Genomic DNA, 17215 nt, shown 5'->3' on the forward strand with positions numbered 1-17215 from the left:
TAATGCCAACAATAGGATATTTTGGAAAAGGCAAAACTATGAAGACAGTAAAAAGATCAGTGGTTGCCAGAGGTGTGGTAGGAGGATAGACAGAGGGATGAAGAACTGGAGCACAGTAGATTGAGATTGTTCTGTATGATACTGTAATGGTAGATACATGACATTATACACTTGGCAAAACCTGCAGAAACTATAGCATGAAGAGTGAACCATAAAGCAAACTACAGACCTTTGTTAATAATGGTGGATCAATTTGAGTTCTCCCTTTGTGACACACATACCACACTAATGCAAGGTGTTAATAATGGGGGAAGCTATCTGCTCAGTCATCTGTAAACTTAAACTGGTCTTTAAAACAGTCCATTAATTTTTTAAAAATCAAAAGAAATGTAAAAACAATCAGTGAGGTTGGTTTTCAAACTGGTCACTGAAAAGGTTAATGCAACAGTTAATGAGAGGAATGTGGGTTCAGAAACCAGTTGTGACCAGAACTGTCTGCTATGAGACTATCAGAAGTAGCTATAGTCTCCATGCAATTAGTAATAACAGTTGAAATAAAGTCTACACTGATGTATGCCATGGGCAGATTTATAGATAAGGAAGATAATGATACTTATGTGAGTACTTGTTTTTTTGTTTTTTGTTTGAGACAGAGTCTCACTCTATCGCCCAGGATGGAGTGCAGTGGTGTGATCTCGGCTGATCGCAACCTCTGTCTCCCGGGTTCAAGCGATTCCTGATCCTCAGCCTCCAGAGTAGCTGGATTACAGGCATGTACCACCATGCCAGGCTAATTTTTGTAGTTTTTGGTAGAAATGGGGTTTCACCATGTTGGCTAGAACTCCTGACCTCAGGTGATCTGCCCACTTCCGCCTCCCAATATATGAGTACTTTTAAAACAAGTGACTCCCTCAGATCTTGTTTTATTTTCACAAAACTTATTCTATCTGAACTTTGAAGTCTCATTAAGGTTTTATCCAACTGGTAAAAGTAGACTAGGATGCCTATGGAGAAATAAAGGTAAAAATAATGATGTCAATCTAACACTAGCCAGAGTTTTTACAGAGGAGACAGACTGTCCTGTATTTCGTTATTTATGCTTCTTACCCTTTTCATTCTACACATATGTGCAAATTAGCTCCTTGCTTCATATTAACTTTCAAATAGCGCTCGGAAGCTTTCAATCTGACCTTTCTGTGGCCAGCAGGAGGAGACCAGGGAGCTTAAGGTATTCCCATATCCTGGTTTCTGTGTCTAGAATTCTTGCTTTGAATTTTATAAAGCTACTACTCATACATCTGAGATAAGAAATTCAAATACAGTAAGATACTCATTATAAATAATGGTTTTAATCCTAGATGGGTTATAGTGAGGGGATTAGGTTTTTTCCAGTCTTCACTTTCTATAGAACACAGACTCAAAGAAAACACAGACTCTGTCAAAGGCTAGAGCTCAAATCTTACGATAATTCAGTGCTCTTTTCATAAAAACATGCTGTCTTTATATGATCTACATGCCTTACAGGTATCCTATCCTGAAGGTAAGCAGTGGGTGTGTAATAGGTGACAATATATCTGAGTCACTTATAAAACTGCCTGACACAAAGTATACTCTATGTGAGGGGTCAGTAAGCTTCTTCTGTAGAGCCAGAGAGTAAACATTTTAGGCTTTGCTGGCTGTAAGGTTTCTGTTGTAACTAATCAAAGCTGCGTTGGCAGCATGAAAGCAGCCATAAAAATGAACGTGACCAGGTTCCAATAAAACTTTATGGACACTGAATTCGTATTTTATATAATGTTCACATATCATGAAATATTTTTCTGATTTTTTTCAACCATAAAAAACGCAAAAATGGATGTAAAAACAGGCAGTGTGCTGGGGTTTTGGGGCATAGTTTGCTTTATACAATTAGTAGACATTATTATGATGTCTATAATATCTTTCCAGAAATTATTTTTAATGGTTGCTTAAACATAGAGTCTGTTTCTATGTTTTTTATTTTTAATGGCTGCTTAAACTGGTAGGAGTGGGAGGATTCAAACCCAGCTTGTGTGACATCAAGGTCCATGCTCTTTCATAAACAAGATTGTCTGGATGTTCTATAATTTACTTAGTCCCCTGTGGTAAGAATTTAGGCTATTTCCAATATTCATTATTATAATTCACCCTCCAGTGAACATCTGTGTAGTTAAGTCTTTACGTGCACATAGTATTATACCCATACCTTAAAATGTATTTAGTGGTAGCTATCATAACGGCTGGCAGAGGCGTGCGCGCGCCTGTAATCCCAGCTACTCGGGAGGCTAAGGCAGGAGAATCACTTGAACCCGGGGGGCGGAGTTTGCAGTGAGCCCAGATCGCACCATTGCACTCCAGCTTGGGCAACAAGAGCGAAACTCTGTCTCAAAAAAAAAAAAAAAAAAAAAAGGTTGACAGAGCATCTAAAGAAACAGACTCTAAAGAAGTAATCTCAAAAAGTAATCTCTTATGGTTACAAGAAAGTTCAGACATACTAGAAAAGGAGTTTTATAAATACAATATATATACATAGAACTTACGTCCCACACACCATTTTAAGACCTTTATATATAATTACACCATTTAGTCCTCAAAACAATACTATGAAGTGCAGGTACAATTATCACTATCATCATCATCATTATCCCCATGTTCCTAAAAGGAAACTGAGGCACAGAAGGGTTAGGTAACTTCTCCAAGGTCACACAGTAAACTGGTAGGAGAGGGAGGATTCAAACCCAGCTTGTGTGACATCAAGGCTCACTCTCTTTCATACCAGGCTGCACCATCTCTTCAACCAGATACTTGCTCAGTGTGCACCTCCAGGTACTCTTTATAATGTGCCTTCACACAATCGTTGGTGGTCTTTTTTATACTGAGGTCACATTTCACATGCATGAACGACCTCATACTCTAATAACTGGTGCCAATTTTAACCCATAATGGGACACTTTTGGTGGAAACTGGCTACCCATCTAACCTTCCTCTATTGTCCTACAAGACACCCCCGCACCAACGCCAATTCTTCATTAACTTTCTCTGTTTTTCTTACCCAAAATAGCTGTCTAGTAAACAACAGAGGTAGATTGGAGCATACTCTCATGTTTTATTCTCCAGTGTATGGCCCCAAATCTACATTCAGGTGGTGCTTTGCCTACAATGGAGGGCCCTGTACCGCCTGGGATTGCTAGTTTCGATTAAGTACCCTTCTTTGAAAACAAAAACAGTGGCACGTGTCAGAAGTCCCTCCCGCGCGGCCTCTTTCCCCTCTTCTTCCGCAGCAGGAGGCCTGGCCCCCGCGTCCTGCACCCGTCTGGACCAAACGTTCAGCCTCCCCCCTCCAGACTCGGACGGGAACTCGCGCGCACTCCGGGGTATTCCCTGTTTGTGCTGAGTTACACGCGAATCTCCCAAAAAGGAGATATGCGAATGGGTCGTCCAACTTTGAAAGGAAACGAGGATTCCCTTTCTCATTTTCTCTCCTGATTTCTCTCCCTAACCGGACCGCACTTTTCGAATTATCCCCGTGGGAAGGAACGACAAATGCCGCCGGTCCCACGAAACTGCCGCCCCCCACTCATGCCCAAACAAGGATAGAATCTTCTAGCGAGGGAATAAAAAAATAAATAAGCGGGCGTTTCAAACCGAGTCCTCGGGTGTGCAGACTCGCCGCAGAGTCGCAAGCGGAGCCGGCAGTCCTGGCCGCGGCGCGGGGCTCCGCCCGCCGGGGGGCGCGGGGCGGCGGGCGCGTGCGCGTGCGCGGTACGGCCCCAGCCCTGGCCGCCGCCGCCAGCCGCCGCCGCCGCCGTCGCGATGCCTATTTTAGTCAAAGCGGCTGCGGGCGTGGGGACCCGGCCCGGGCAGCGGAGCTTCCGGACTCGCCGACCCGCCGAGGAGGGCGCGTCGGGCTCCCGTCGAGCAGCTGAGCCCGTGTTCCCCGCGTCCCCCGCCCCGAAGCTGCTGCTCCGAACTTTGGTCGGCGCTGCCCAGGCTCCCCGCCAGGGACCAGCCAGGTAAGGATGGGAGGCGCAGCTACAGCCTGCTGTCCCCCTGCACCGGGCTGTGTGCGGCCTCGCGCTCCCCTGGCTAAATCAGGAAGCGAAAGTTGGATCTCAGCCCCTCGGGGACCAACTTTGTCGGCCCAGGGGGCTGTTGCTTGTTCTCCGCGTCCGGGCAGCCGGGGGCGCCGCCCTCTGTCCCTCCTCGCTGGCCGCGCTCTCGAGGGGCTCCCGGTCCTTGAAGGCCGCCCTCCTCCCCGGGTCTGGGCCCTGCGGCCACAGAGACCCTCAAGGGTCAGCGGCCGCCGCTCGGGTCAGGCAGCCCCAGCGTCCTCGGGCTCTCGGCCCCACCGAGTGCTGGCTCCCGCGCTCTGCGGCGGGCATGCCCCTTGGTGAGCTCAGCTTCTGCTCTCCCCGCCGGATCCCCGGGGTTCCTCCTCGCCCCCTGTAGGGCCACCGCGTGCAGCGCAGAGCCTGCGTGCAGCCGGGCGCGCGGTGTCGCCCACTCTGTCCCCGCTCCGAGAGTAGGGTGGGCCACGGCGCTCACTCCTCACCCCCGCGTCCCGAGAGCTCCTGGCCGAGGAGGACCGTTGCGGCGGACCCTCCTCCTTTAAGGAGCGAGGTCAGAGGGCCCCGGGAGAGCGCCGATGACTGGTGACTCGAGGTCCACGCCACCCACCCGCAACCTCCTTCCCCGAGCCTTTGGGAACGGGTTGTTGGCCAGACAAGTCCCAGAAACTGCCTCCTTTGAAGCATGAATAAGTGCGAAAAGACTCTTAGCAATGTAATGCCATTTGCCATTCGGAAGATGTGTGAAGATTCAGTTAGAATTACAGAATGAATTAACTCGACTAGCAAGACTTGCCCGTTGCAGTTATCTTTTTCCTTTTTTTTAGTTTGGTAAAGGTTTAATGTTAGTTTCAGCATTTAGCTATTTAGCCCTACAATCACTTATTTGAAAACCGATAAACAGAACTTTACAAGTATGGATAACTTAAGGACTTCAACTTTGATGATCTGATGAGGGAAAGATGATTTCTCTTGATTTAGTCAAAATTAATCAGAAAAGTTTACCAATTTAGCAATCTAACCTCTTTCCACCTATTCTCTGTATAAGAATTTTTCAGTGTAAGCCACTAAACGATTAAGTGGTAATCAGAGTAAACTGATCTGATCAATATTTTCAACAATAGGTAGCTGGCATTTCACAATAGACAATTATGTAGATATATAGATACATCTATATGCCTTTGCATGTATCTCTGTATATACATATCTCTTTAATAAGGTGTGGTGTATCAAAACATGTTTAGGATGACCCTGCCTTCTAAAACTTGCTAATAATATTTTCTGGTTCTTGGGTCATAACTGTAGTTTTCCTGTCATTTTCCTTGGACCAGAAATTGGTACTTTTAGTGTCACTTTAAGAACTTATAAAAGCCTGATATTGAATTATAGTGGATTAATAGGCAATACAGGTGAAATTGGGTGAACTCGAGGGGAATATGTATTGATTGATTGATTATGTAAATGTATGTTAGAACCATAGGCTATGAAAATTTTCCCTATTCCAAGGAAGAAACAGACCCGAGGAGCAGAATGGCTTTCCCTGGCTTATGTGGCTCCCTGGTGGCTTGTGGTATAGAACCTGACTCAACCTCAGGAAGGCTAGGCACTCTCCTGGCTTTATTACTGAGATGTGGGGAGACTGAACAGTGATTTCTAAAAGTATTTGTCAGGTTGAGGTTCCTTCAGAGTGGCTTTCTTCCCTGCCTCAGTGGCCTCCTCTACAGAGGCTAGGCCTTGGGAGTACATAGATAGATAAATATTGTCCCTGCCTCATAGAGGACAAACAGGACAATGGGAGTGTAGGTACATTCTACAGTGCTGTCGAAATGGTAGTTATTATTAAGCTATGTAATGCTAGGGTAGGTGATGTTAGGTTATGAGTGATAGAGGACATGTCATATCATTCTCTCTCCTGCAGAAGTTATGAGATTCATTCTCCTTTGGCCTTGAAAAGCAAACTTTGTATAAATGGAGTTATTAAAATAATGCCCCTCCCCATCCTGATAGGCTTATATATTTGCTGATTTTAGACATTTGGAAAATAGGTAAATTTTTGTTTCTTCCCTTTTTGTAGCAAATCAGTATCTAAGTCAACTATTACTATTATATTTACGAGCTATTTCAGCGTTTTGTGAAAAGATCTTCAGTTGACTTGATCATTTCATTCACAATTTGTAAATTGGTGTGTTTGTTTTTTTATCAGCTTTAAGCTGTGGAATTCTTTCACATTTGTCTGTTAACATCCTTTCAAAATACCCATTTTGTACCAATTATTCTACTACCTAAAACCTTTACTTTAGTATGTTAAGAATAAGCAGTAGAGAAGTAAGATTAATTGCATGACCTTATTTTGAAAGAAATACATATTTCTAAATTTAGATGTATTTAGGGTCCCCATTTGGAATTTTCCTGAAGCAGAATAATTCATATATTCTGTAAACCTACATAGTGTTTGGCAAGGACCAGATTTGTGCAGTTAATAATAGAGTTTCTTTTAAGGACCAGAGACCGAAGACAGGTAACATAGGAAATGGTTTTATATAAGCATGTGTAAAATGTGTATTTTTAAAATGTACTTGCTATGGACTTTAATATGTATAAGTAAACTGGAAGTTTACTACTTTTTAATTTGTGATATGCTACCAACTAGAATTATTATGGGAAATAAAGGAGAGATTTAAATTAGACAATAAAAGTTTCATGTTGTATCTCTCTGTGTATATATAAATGTTTATATGGCTATGTATTATTTGCATATATGATAATGTATTATGTATGTATGGTACAGTGATTTAATGGCGGTATACAAATAGAGCCTTCTAAATATCCTAAGCCTTCAGATAGATGTGAGGGTATTCATATTTTTTTAAGTATTCAAATAATTAGTTTTCTAGTTATTTTTCCTGTGTTTGGATTCAGTCACCGGTGGGAATTTGATGGAAGACTTGACTAAATAACTTTGTAATTACCATGGTTTATGAACATTGGTGATTGTCTTCAAGACTAATTCCCTCACTCCTCCCTTCCCTACAAGTCTGTATAGGTATATATGTGCCTATGAGGGAATAGTTGTGCGCTATGCTAAGTATAATGATAAGTATGTATCATTTCATTTAATCATAAGGCATATGAGGTATTATTATCATCCTTTAACAGGTAAGGAACTGAATACATTTAATATGTGACAGAGTTGGGATTTGAATCTGGGTCTGTCTAATTCATAAGCACTAAAGAAGTCTATTTAATTCACAGAAATAATTTTGTTATAATACCTATGGAGGTAAAAAGATACGATTACCATTTTTATGATTTTACTTCTGTTTACTTGTTTTTACAGGAATTTTCAAAATGAATTATACAGAGTCCAGCCCATTGAGAGAATCAACTGCCATAGGTTTTACACCTGAGTTAAAAAGCATCATACCTGTGCCTTCCAATGAGACCGCTTGTGAAAATTGGAGAGAGATACATCATCTGGTTTTTCATGTAGCAAATATTTGTTTTGCAGTTGGGTTGGTTATTCCAACTACTCTTCACCTGCATATGATATTTCTTAGGGGAATGTTAACTCTAGGTAAGATACCTAACTAATATTTTACGTAACTTTTCTGTAACTGACATAAGATGGGCTTTGCATTGAGATCTTCAGAGTATTCTTTGTCAGGCCCATAGCAAGCCAAAAAATGTAAGTCTTCATTAATGAATTAGCAGTATATCAATTAGCTTAGAGCATAGGCCTTCACATGCCATATCTCTCCCTTACTTACTTTGTTTATATGTGCTTTCATGTGTTCTTTAGGTTTTCCAGATACCAGAAAATTCATTCATGTGTAAGAGTGTGGACTTTAGAGCCAAATTGTGTGGTTCAAATCCTGGTTCTACATCTTGTTAACTGTAACTTGGGCAAATGATTTAATCTTTCTACTGCCTCAGTTTCCTCATGTATCAGATAAGGGTAAAAATAATACCACCTCCCAAAGTTGTTATGAATTAAATATGTGTCATATATATATTTAACTTGGAATATTGCCTGCACATAGTAAATACTGTATAGTTTTAACTATTATTACTTGAAAAGATATTTGCTGTGGGCGGTAAAGAATCATTGGGAACAAAAACAATTACCCAGATACAGTAGTTCAAATAAAACAAATTTTTTTTTGGTCCCAGTAACCCTAATGAAGCAAGTTAAATTGATTCACATCAGAATATTAAAACAATTGAATCTGTTACTTTAGCCAGTGATTCTTGACAAATTACTCTCTATGTGATTACTTCCCTAATGGCCCATTTATTCAGGTGCATTTTTTAGCACCTGTGATGTGTCAGAAAAAGATTAAGGAAGGCTGTCTTCATCCTTGAGAAAGACATTCTTGTGGGGGCTGGTAGAGAAACAGATGGGCAATCCCAGTATGGCGTATCAGATGCTGGGATGTAGGTGTGCACACATTATCCAGGGGGACACGGAGAAGGTGATAGGCTCAGTAGGAGGGCAGAGCAGGATCCCACTGAGGAGGTGACATGGGACCTGGATTTTGGAAGATGAGCAGGATTTCTCTAAGTGAGTATGTGCAGTATCCAAGCAAAAAGCACAGAAGAGAAGGAAATTGAGCATATTGGGATGAACATAGAGCAGTGCATTGTGCTTAAAAATGTATGATAAATGGGCTGGACACAGTGGCTCATGCCTGTAATCCCAGCACTGTGGGAGGCCGAGGTAGGCAGATTACCTGAGGTTAGGAGTTCGAGACCAGCTTGGCCAACATGGTGAAACCTTGTCTCTACTAAAAGTACAAAAACTAGCTGGACATGGTGGCAGGCGCTTGTAATCCCAGCTACTCGAGAGGCTGAGGCAGAAGAATCACTTGAACCCAGGAGACAGAGGTTGCAGTGGGCCAAGATTGGGCCGCTTGGAATTTTCCTGAAGCAGAATAATTCATATATTCTGTAAAACTACATAATGTTTGGCAAGGACCAAATTTGTGCAATTAATAAGAGTTTTTTTTAAGGACCAGAGACCGAAGACAGGTAACATAGGAAATGGTTTTATATAAGTATGTGTAAAATGTATATTTTTAAAATGTACTTGCTATGGATTTTAATATGTATAAGTAAACTGGTGACAGATTACTCTGTCCTACCTGGTGACAGAACTAGACTCCGCCTCAAAAAAAAAAAAAAAAAAAAGTGATAAATGACAAGGGAAAAGAGGCTGGAAGGTTATAGAAGCTTGTGGGACTTCTGTGGCTGTGTGACCTGTGAGTAAGGTGAGGACTGCAACAGTAGGAACAGGGAGTTGAATGGAAAAAAAAAAATACTGTACCCTATAAAAAAGCAAACATCAATTATGAATTTTAAGACAGAGTTTTGGTGGTGGAGTGAACCAAAGATATTATCAAATCTAACACTTTATTCTGTAAATGCAGAAAGAGAAACCTAGGCTAGGCATAGTAGCTAATGCCTGTAGTCCCAGCACTTTTGGAGGCTGAAGTGAGAGTATCTCTTGAAGCCAGGAGTTCAAAACCAGCCTGGGCAATGTAGTGAGACCCTATGTCTACAAAAAATTTTAAAAGTAGCTGGGCATGGTGGCACACATCTGTGGTCCCAGCTGTTTGGGAGGGTGCAGTGGGAGGATGGCTTGAGCCTGGAATATCGAGACTACCGCACTCCAGCCTGGGTGAGCGAGCAAGACCCTGTCTCAAAAAAAAAAAAAAAAAAATTAAAAAAAGTGAAACTTAGACAAATAAAATGACCCATCCAGAATTAAGATGGAGAAAAAAACGGCCAAACCACGACTATAATTCAGGTCCTCCAGTTTTTCTCTATCCTCCCATTGTATACCTTGTCTCCTTTAAATTAAAATATTTTAAATTGCTTCACTATTTGCTATGAAATATTACTTAAAGAATATTTAAATTTTTACATTTGGGGCTTTATTTAGGTGCCTCAAATCATTCTTGTGAAATAAAAAATTGCAAGTGAGTAAACTTTTAAAGTGTGAGGTTAGCTTTTGTGAGTATGCATGTGTCAATGATTTATATCTTAATGATAGTTTTATTTTAAATATATACACTGTATTAACTCTCCTACCATAAAAGTGATCAAAAGAAACTGGGAATATTTTATATAAGGTAAGAGAATCAATAAGAAAACACAGGAAGATTCTCAGAGTTAAATGGATAATCACTAAGGGAAAAATCAGATGGCTAAAACATTTTGGTAAAATATGCAGGCTCACCAGTAATCATGGAAATACAAAATAAAGTATACATAATTCCTCACTATCAAGTTAGGAGTTTTCACATTTTATAATACAGTCATGCATCGTATAACGAAAGTGGTCCCATAGTATAGTACCACATGTTCACCTTTTCCATGTTTAGATATAATTAGATATACAAATACTTACCATTGTGTTATCGTTGCCTGCAGTATTCAATATTCAATACAGTAACAAGCTGTACTTGTACTGATTTACACCCTATAGTGTAGTAGACTGTGCCATCTGGGTTTATGTACGTATACGCTATGATGTTCACACAGCAACTAAATCATCTAACGAAATATTTCTCAGAATATATCCGTCTCATTGAGCGACACATGACTATACTGACAACTTGATATTGGTATTTCTAACTGGTAGGATTGCAAATTTATACAAACATTTTGAAAAACAATTCTTCAATATTGTAAAAAACTATAAAGTTAATTCCCTAGATTCACCTTCAGGTAATCCAGACTAAGTAAACAATCACAAATACAGAAAAATTTGTATGTATAAAATTTTTTTTCCACTTGTCAAAAATTATACCCTCAGAATCTTGTCTTTCCAGCAGTAGGGGGAGGGTTAAATAAATTATGGTTTAATCAGTTGCAGTCATTTAAAACTATGCTTGCAAAGAGTTTAATGAAATGGGAAAATCACTGGAATAAGTTAAAAAGGAGATTTTAAAATTGTATGTGTGCTAGGTTTGTCATCAGGTAAAACTGTATGAAAACTAATTCTGTAAGGCAGAATTAAATTATATGATATTTAATGGCCTTTTTTAAGTAGTAGAATTATGGATTTTTCCCCTTTAAAAATATTTTTTATACTTTGTATTTCCTGTATATTTTTAATACAGATTTTATTCAACAAAGCATATATTTGGGTTTTTTTTGGTCACTGGACAAAAAACAAAATGAAACAATGTGATATTTGGCTTAGGTAGTTCTGAAATGTGTTTGATTTATAGTAGTCCCCACATCCAGTGGGGGATTCACTTTCTGTGGTCAACAACAGTCCAATAATATTAAATGGAAAATACCAAGAATAAACAATTCATAAGTTTTAAGTGCAAGACATTCTGAATAGTGCAATGAAATCTTGCAGTGTTCTGCTCTATCCTGCCTGGGATGTGAATCATCCCTTTGTCCAACTTATCCACACTATCTGTGTTACCCACCCAGTAGTCACTTATTAGCTGTTTTGGATATCAGATCAATAAAACATAGTGTTTATAGAGTTGTGTACTACCCATGGTTTCAGGCATCCACTGGGGGTCTTAGAAAGTATCACCTTCAGAAAAGGGAGGACTACTGTATATATAGAGGATATCATGTTTATTAAGCTCCCTGCTTAGGCTCTTCTAGATTATCTAACAGGTTAACTTTGCTCTTCAACAGGATGTACACTTTATATTGTCTGGGCCACTCTCTACCGATGTGCCTTGGATATAATGATCTGGAACTCTGTGTTCTTGGGTGTCAACATTTTGCATCTGTCATATCTTTTATACAAGAAGAGACCGGTAATTACTAAAATTAATTAATAAGGAAGTGATTTTAAAGCTAAAACTTTGAAAGGTACTTTGTTCAGACTTAAAAGTAAGCATCTAGCATGTTTAGTCACTTTAATATCATTTCTCTGAAGTTTAGGCTTTCAGTTTACATATGCCTGAAAGTGAAACATTTTAGTACCATGAAATGTGTTCTACATATGAGTTTTTAAAACTTTAAAAATCATTAGCATATGAGAGAACATGAATAATATTCTCCTTTTTAAGTCATATTACTTGATTTTTTTGTATTGATATTCAGATGTTACCTGGACATATCATTGCCTATTTACAAAGTTACTTACTAATAGGCAACTTCTGTAAACATTCTAATGATTTACAAGTAGTTCATGCTAGTTTTTAGTGTAATAACTATATATTTTTCTAATGCCCAAAATATTCATTTAAGGAAGTCACCAAATTTGGTGGGTTGCTACCAAAACACCAGTCTTTAACTTTTTCTTTTCAACTCTGATTTATCTTGTTGTATTCCTTGATCATATCAAGAATAAAAATAGAGTAGGAAAACAGCAGGGTCCTAGAAATCACCCTAGAAATCACCTAGAAAGTCAGTATTTACTGACTTTCCTAAGCACAGCAAACATTCAGTAAAGTAAAAGATATAAAAGATATAATGCTTGCCTTAATCTTATGTTTGGGGCCAGATTTGCATGTAGGAAACTATCAGAAAACAAGACGATTCATAGAAGATTCTAATTTGAATGATACAGATGATATGTAATAGGCATTCAACTAGATTGTAACCTCGTCCAGACATAGTGACTCAGTCTGTGTTGTTTTACTGTATTACTCAGTTTTCTCTAGGTTATACTATGTAGTGAATCTCAATGATATATAACAGCAAATGGGCTTTTTTTCTCACCCACCTTGTATCTTGACTCTGGCAGCTGTGTGTCAGCTGTGATTCTGTTCTATGCATCTCATTCATTTCAGGGTCTGTACTGAAGCAGCAGGTTCTATTTGGACCATGCATTCTCATGGCAGAGGGAAAAGTACTAGAAAGCAAAAGAGAAACACCCAATGTCTCTTAAAACTTTTGCTCAAAAGGGACATATATTGTTTCTGTTCATATTTCATTGGCAAAAACGAGTGACATGGCCAAGTTTGATAATATGGGGCATGGGGTGGAGTAAGGGGATGTACAGTCCTCTTACTGAGGTTGGGAGCAGTGAATAATTGGGAACAGTAATCTGACTCACTTACTGTTGTATCCACTTTTGCTGTCGAACATGATTAGCACACAGTAGGTGCTCAAAAAAACCTTTGATGAGTAAATGCTTTCAAAGAAGAAAAGAATTAGGCCAAGTGAAGTGGCTCATGCCTGTAATCCCAACACTTTAGGAAGCCTAGGTGGGTGGATCACCTGAGGTCAGGAGTTCAAGACCAGCCTGGCCAACATAGCAAAACCCTGTCTCTACTGAAAAATACAAAAATTAGCCGGCATGGTGGTGCACACCTGGAGTCCCAGCTACTCAGAGGCTGAGGCACAAGAATCTCTTGAACCCAGGAGGCGGAAGTTGCAATGAGCCGAGATTGTGCCACCGCACTCCAGCCTGGGTGACAGAGCGACACTCTTGTCTAAAAAAAAAAAAAAAAAAAGAAAATAATTAATAAGAGGGCTTCATGCGGCTGGGCACCATGGCTCATGCCTGTAATTCCAGCACTTTGGGAGGCCTAGGTTGGAATGTCACTTGAGCCCAAGAGTTTGAGACCAGCCTGTGCAACATAACAAGACCCTGTCTCTACAAAATATTTAAAAATCAGGTGGATGCAGTAGCACACACTGTTGTCTCAGCTTCTCGGGAGGATCACTGGAACCCAGGAGTTTGAGACTGTGGTGAGCTATGATCACACCACTGCACTCCAGCACAGGCAACAGAATGAGACTCCGTCTCCAAAAAATAAATACATAAAAAGGGCTTGATCTGAGAGTTACGGGATGAGCAGAAGATGAATAAATCATATTAAATGCTCATTACTAGAGGTTTGGAGTAGAAGAGGTGGATAATGATTGCGTTTTCTGAATGTCAGAACTTGCTGGAACCCCAAAATTTAAGGTTCAGAAGTTGCTAATGTGATCATGGCATCAAATAGGTAAATCACTTAGTATCTGTGCTTTTGTTTCTTCTCATACTATAAATCTACTTTTTTGAAAAATACAAATGCTGGATTTTCCTCACAATGAAACAGCAGGACAAGTAGGAGCATTGCAAATGCTACCGTGACATCAGGTTGTAGCAGCTGTCATGATCCGAATCTATAGGCTTCATATCGTGCCTGCCAGAGATACAGTGCAGTATGGTTTTCCATCCACCTAATTAGTGTGACTTCCAGAGACTAATGCTGGGCCCAAAGATGGGGCATGACCTGGGCTTTGGAGAATCTTACAACAAAAATGATTAAGCCATTTTGGTTTTCTCTTCCTCCAGTAGCCAGCCTTATTTGCCAGTGGGTTCTCCATTTTACAGAGTTCATTTTAGCTTAGGATGAAACTTCTACACTAAGACTCTTACACCGTTTCATTTTTCCTTCACTTTGCTTGAGAGTACATAAATGTGAAGCAGTGATTGCAGCTGTGAATTTTTGTTTTTCTATATTGGTGCATTAAGTAATTACATGGAGATAAAATGCTTAATGTATGTTACTTTTGTAAATTTGTTTCCTCATTGATTCTTATTTTGTGTGTTTATTTTCTTGCTGCCATATTTAAAAGTAAATTTTTTTTGTGTGTGAAACAAAAGGTTTCACAGAATAGGTTTTCTGTTATTTATAGAAGGTGCTAAGGTTAGGAAGGTGAATGTTGTGACAACCTTCAAAACCTAAACAGTTGCAAACCCTAAACAGGCTGCTCTCAAACTCTTGGACTCAAGTGATCCTCCCACCTCAGCCTCCCAAAGTGCCAGAACTACAGGCATGAACCACCTCACATGACCTAACCGTACCCTTTTAGGATCTAAAGTATAAACTTCTATCACCATTTCACTTGCTGTGTAAGATTCTGTTGGCCTCAATACAGAAGGGTGATGGTATATATCAAAGATTTCTTTATTCTCAAAACCATATTTGGACCACAGAGGTCAGTGTTTTGGGGTTGCCGCTGCGTTGGTACAGCATCTAGTCATTGCTACATTTCAGGTAAAGATTGAAAAGGAACTCAGTGGCATCTACCGGCGGTTGTTTGAACCACTCCGTGTGCCTCCAGATTTGTTCAGAAGACTAACTGGACAGTTTTGCATGATCCAAACCTTGAAAAAGGGCCAGACTTATGCTGCAGAGGATAAAACCTCAGTTGATGACCGTCTGAGTATTCTCTTAAAGGGAAAGTAAGTGTTCTGTGGAAATCACAATTCCTAGTTTACCTTTACTCTTTTCATGGCCTCTGGGAAGGAAATGAATGGGAGGAAGTGTCGCCAATGAATGGAGGAAGTAGTCACAGAATTTGTTGTTGGTGGAATTTTATGCTGCAACTACACTTTACAACGTTGCAGAGCAACATGTTAAAGCCAGATTGAATGTACTGCTCTGAATCTTGATGTCAGGATTTTCAATTGCAAGTATTTTAACCATTTTTGACCTTTTATTAAAAATGAATGAGTCAAAATTGAAGTGGATTTAAAGTAGACATTGAAATTCAAAAAGCCTATGCATGCTTCAGAGTTAATTTGTCTTGAATATCACTAAAATGCAACTTCTAGGAATATCAGCCTTTCGGGGAGAGAGTCAGTCTCTGCTGTGCTGGCATTGTTATTAATGACACCTCTTTCCCTCTCAGAAGTGTCCCAGCTAGAGTAACAGATTATATGGTCACTTCCATTACACGAGCAATAGTTACCACTAGATGGCATACATCTGACTCAATATTGGACACTGTTTTTTTCTTTTTCCAACGTTATTTTTTGAAATACTTGTGCCTCAAGAAGTGCTTTTAGTTCTGTCCATCATCTGTGGAATTTTAAAAACTGTACTACAAAATAAAATCGCGTAAGATTATAGCAGTTTTAAGGATCGTGATGGTATTTGTGAAATATTGCTTTTATTAACATTAATTTCTGTTATCAGAATGAAGGTCTCCTATCGAGGACATTTTCTGCATAACATTTACCCCTGTGCCTTTATAGATTCTCCTGAATTTAGATCAACTCAGATGCACAAAGGTGAAAAATTCCAGGTACGTTTTCACATGATTTTTAAGGAGATTGAAGCTAGTTTGCCTCTCATTCAGAATCCAGAGGATATTAATAGAAACACAGCTATGAGTTATTGGAGAAAAGAAACAAGTTTACCATAGGGTGTGTATAGTATTGTCTCTTTTTTTTTTTTTTTTTTTGAGACGGAGTCTCGCACTGTTGCCCAGGCTGGAGTGCAGTGGTGCAATCTCAGCTAACTGCAAGCTCCGCCTCCCGGGTTCATGCCCTTCTCCTGCCTCAGCCTCCCGAGTAGCTGGAACTACAGGCACCCGCCACCATGCCTGGCTAATTTTTTGTATTTTTAGTAGAGAGGGGGTTTCACCATGTTAGCCAGGATGGTCTCAATCTCCTGGCCTTGTGATCTGCGCACCTCGGCTTCCCAAAGTGCTGGGATTACAGGCGTGAGCCACCACATCTGGCCTAAAAAATACTGTATATATTATATGTACAGAAAATGTTCTAGAAAGATATATTCTAATTTTGTCATAATGTTATTTATTGACTGTGTTTGATTGCTTTTTTAAACTTTTTTTGCTTATTTGAATTTTTATAAGTTTTTCTATAGAAAACATCTTATGCTTTATTAGCAAAAAGGAAAATGTGAGTTGTAGATAGTCAGTGTTCTTAAACCATGTAATTGACATTTATTGGGGAAAACCAGAAAACTGGCTTTGCCTTAGGGAATTTATTTTGTTAATTCTTATGGAAGAAATCTAATCACTAAACTCTTTTGTACTTAATGAATATGTTTAAGGGTAAAGAATGAAGTTCTTCATGATGGCAGTAATTTGAATGTGGACTACTTAGTGTGATTCCTTTTGTGTTAAAACAAATTGCTCTGGCTGGGCGCGGTGGCTCATACCTGTAATCCTAGCCCTTTGGGAGGCCGAGGCGGGCGGATCACGAGGTCAGGAGATCGAGACCATCCTGGCTAACATGGCGAAACTCCGTCTCTACTAAAAATACAAAACATTAGCCGGGCGTGCTGGCAGGCGCCTGCAATCCCAGCTACTCTGGAGGCTGAGGCAGGAGAATGGCATGAACCCGGGAGGCAGAGCTGCAGTGAGCCAAGATCGTGCCACTGCACTCCAGCCTGGGCAACAGA

At 40.0% G+C, this 17215-nt stretch overlaps 1 protein-coding gene across 1 annotated transcript in view; it reads left to right on the plus strand.

The window, feature by feature from the left end:
• Positions 1-3835: 3835 nt before the first annotated feature.
• Positions 3836-17215, plus strand: part of BVES (blood vessel epicardial substance) — a 42624-nt gene continuing 29244 nt past the window's right edge. Inside the window, exons 1-5 of the mRNA XM_023205834.2 lie at positions 3836-4031; positions 7423-7659; positions 11751-11875; positions 15059-15246; positions 15983-16091. Of these exons, the coding sequence (XP_023061602.1) occupies positions 7434-7659; positions 11751-11875; positions 15059-15246; positions 15983-16091 (648 nt within the window). The 5' untranslated portion in view covers positions 3836-4031; positions 7423-7433. The remainder of the gene's footprint in view (positions 4032-7422; positions 7660-11750; positions 11876-15058; positions 15247-15982; positions 16092-17215) is intronic.

The sequence above is a fragment of the Piliocolobus tephrosceles genome, chromosome 5, assembly GCF_002776525.5.
Source record: "Piliocolobus tephrosceles isolate RC106 chromosome 5, ASM277652v3, whole genome shotgun sequence".
In the NCBI taxonomy this organism is placed as follows: domain Eukaryota; kingdom Metazoa; phylum Chordata; class Mammalia; order Primates; family Cercopithecidae; genus Piliocolobus; species Piliocolobus tephrosceles.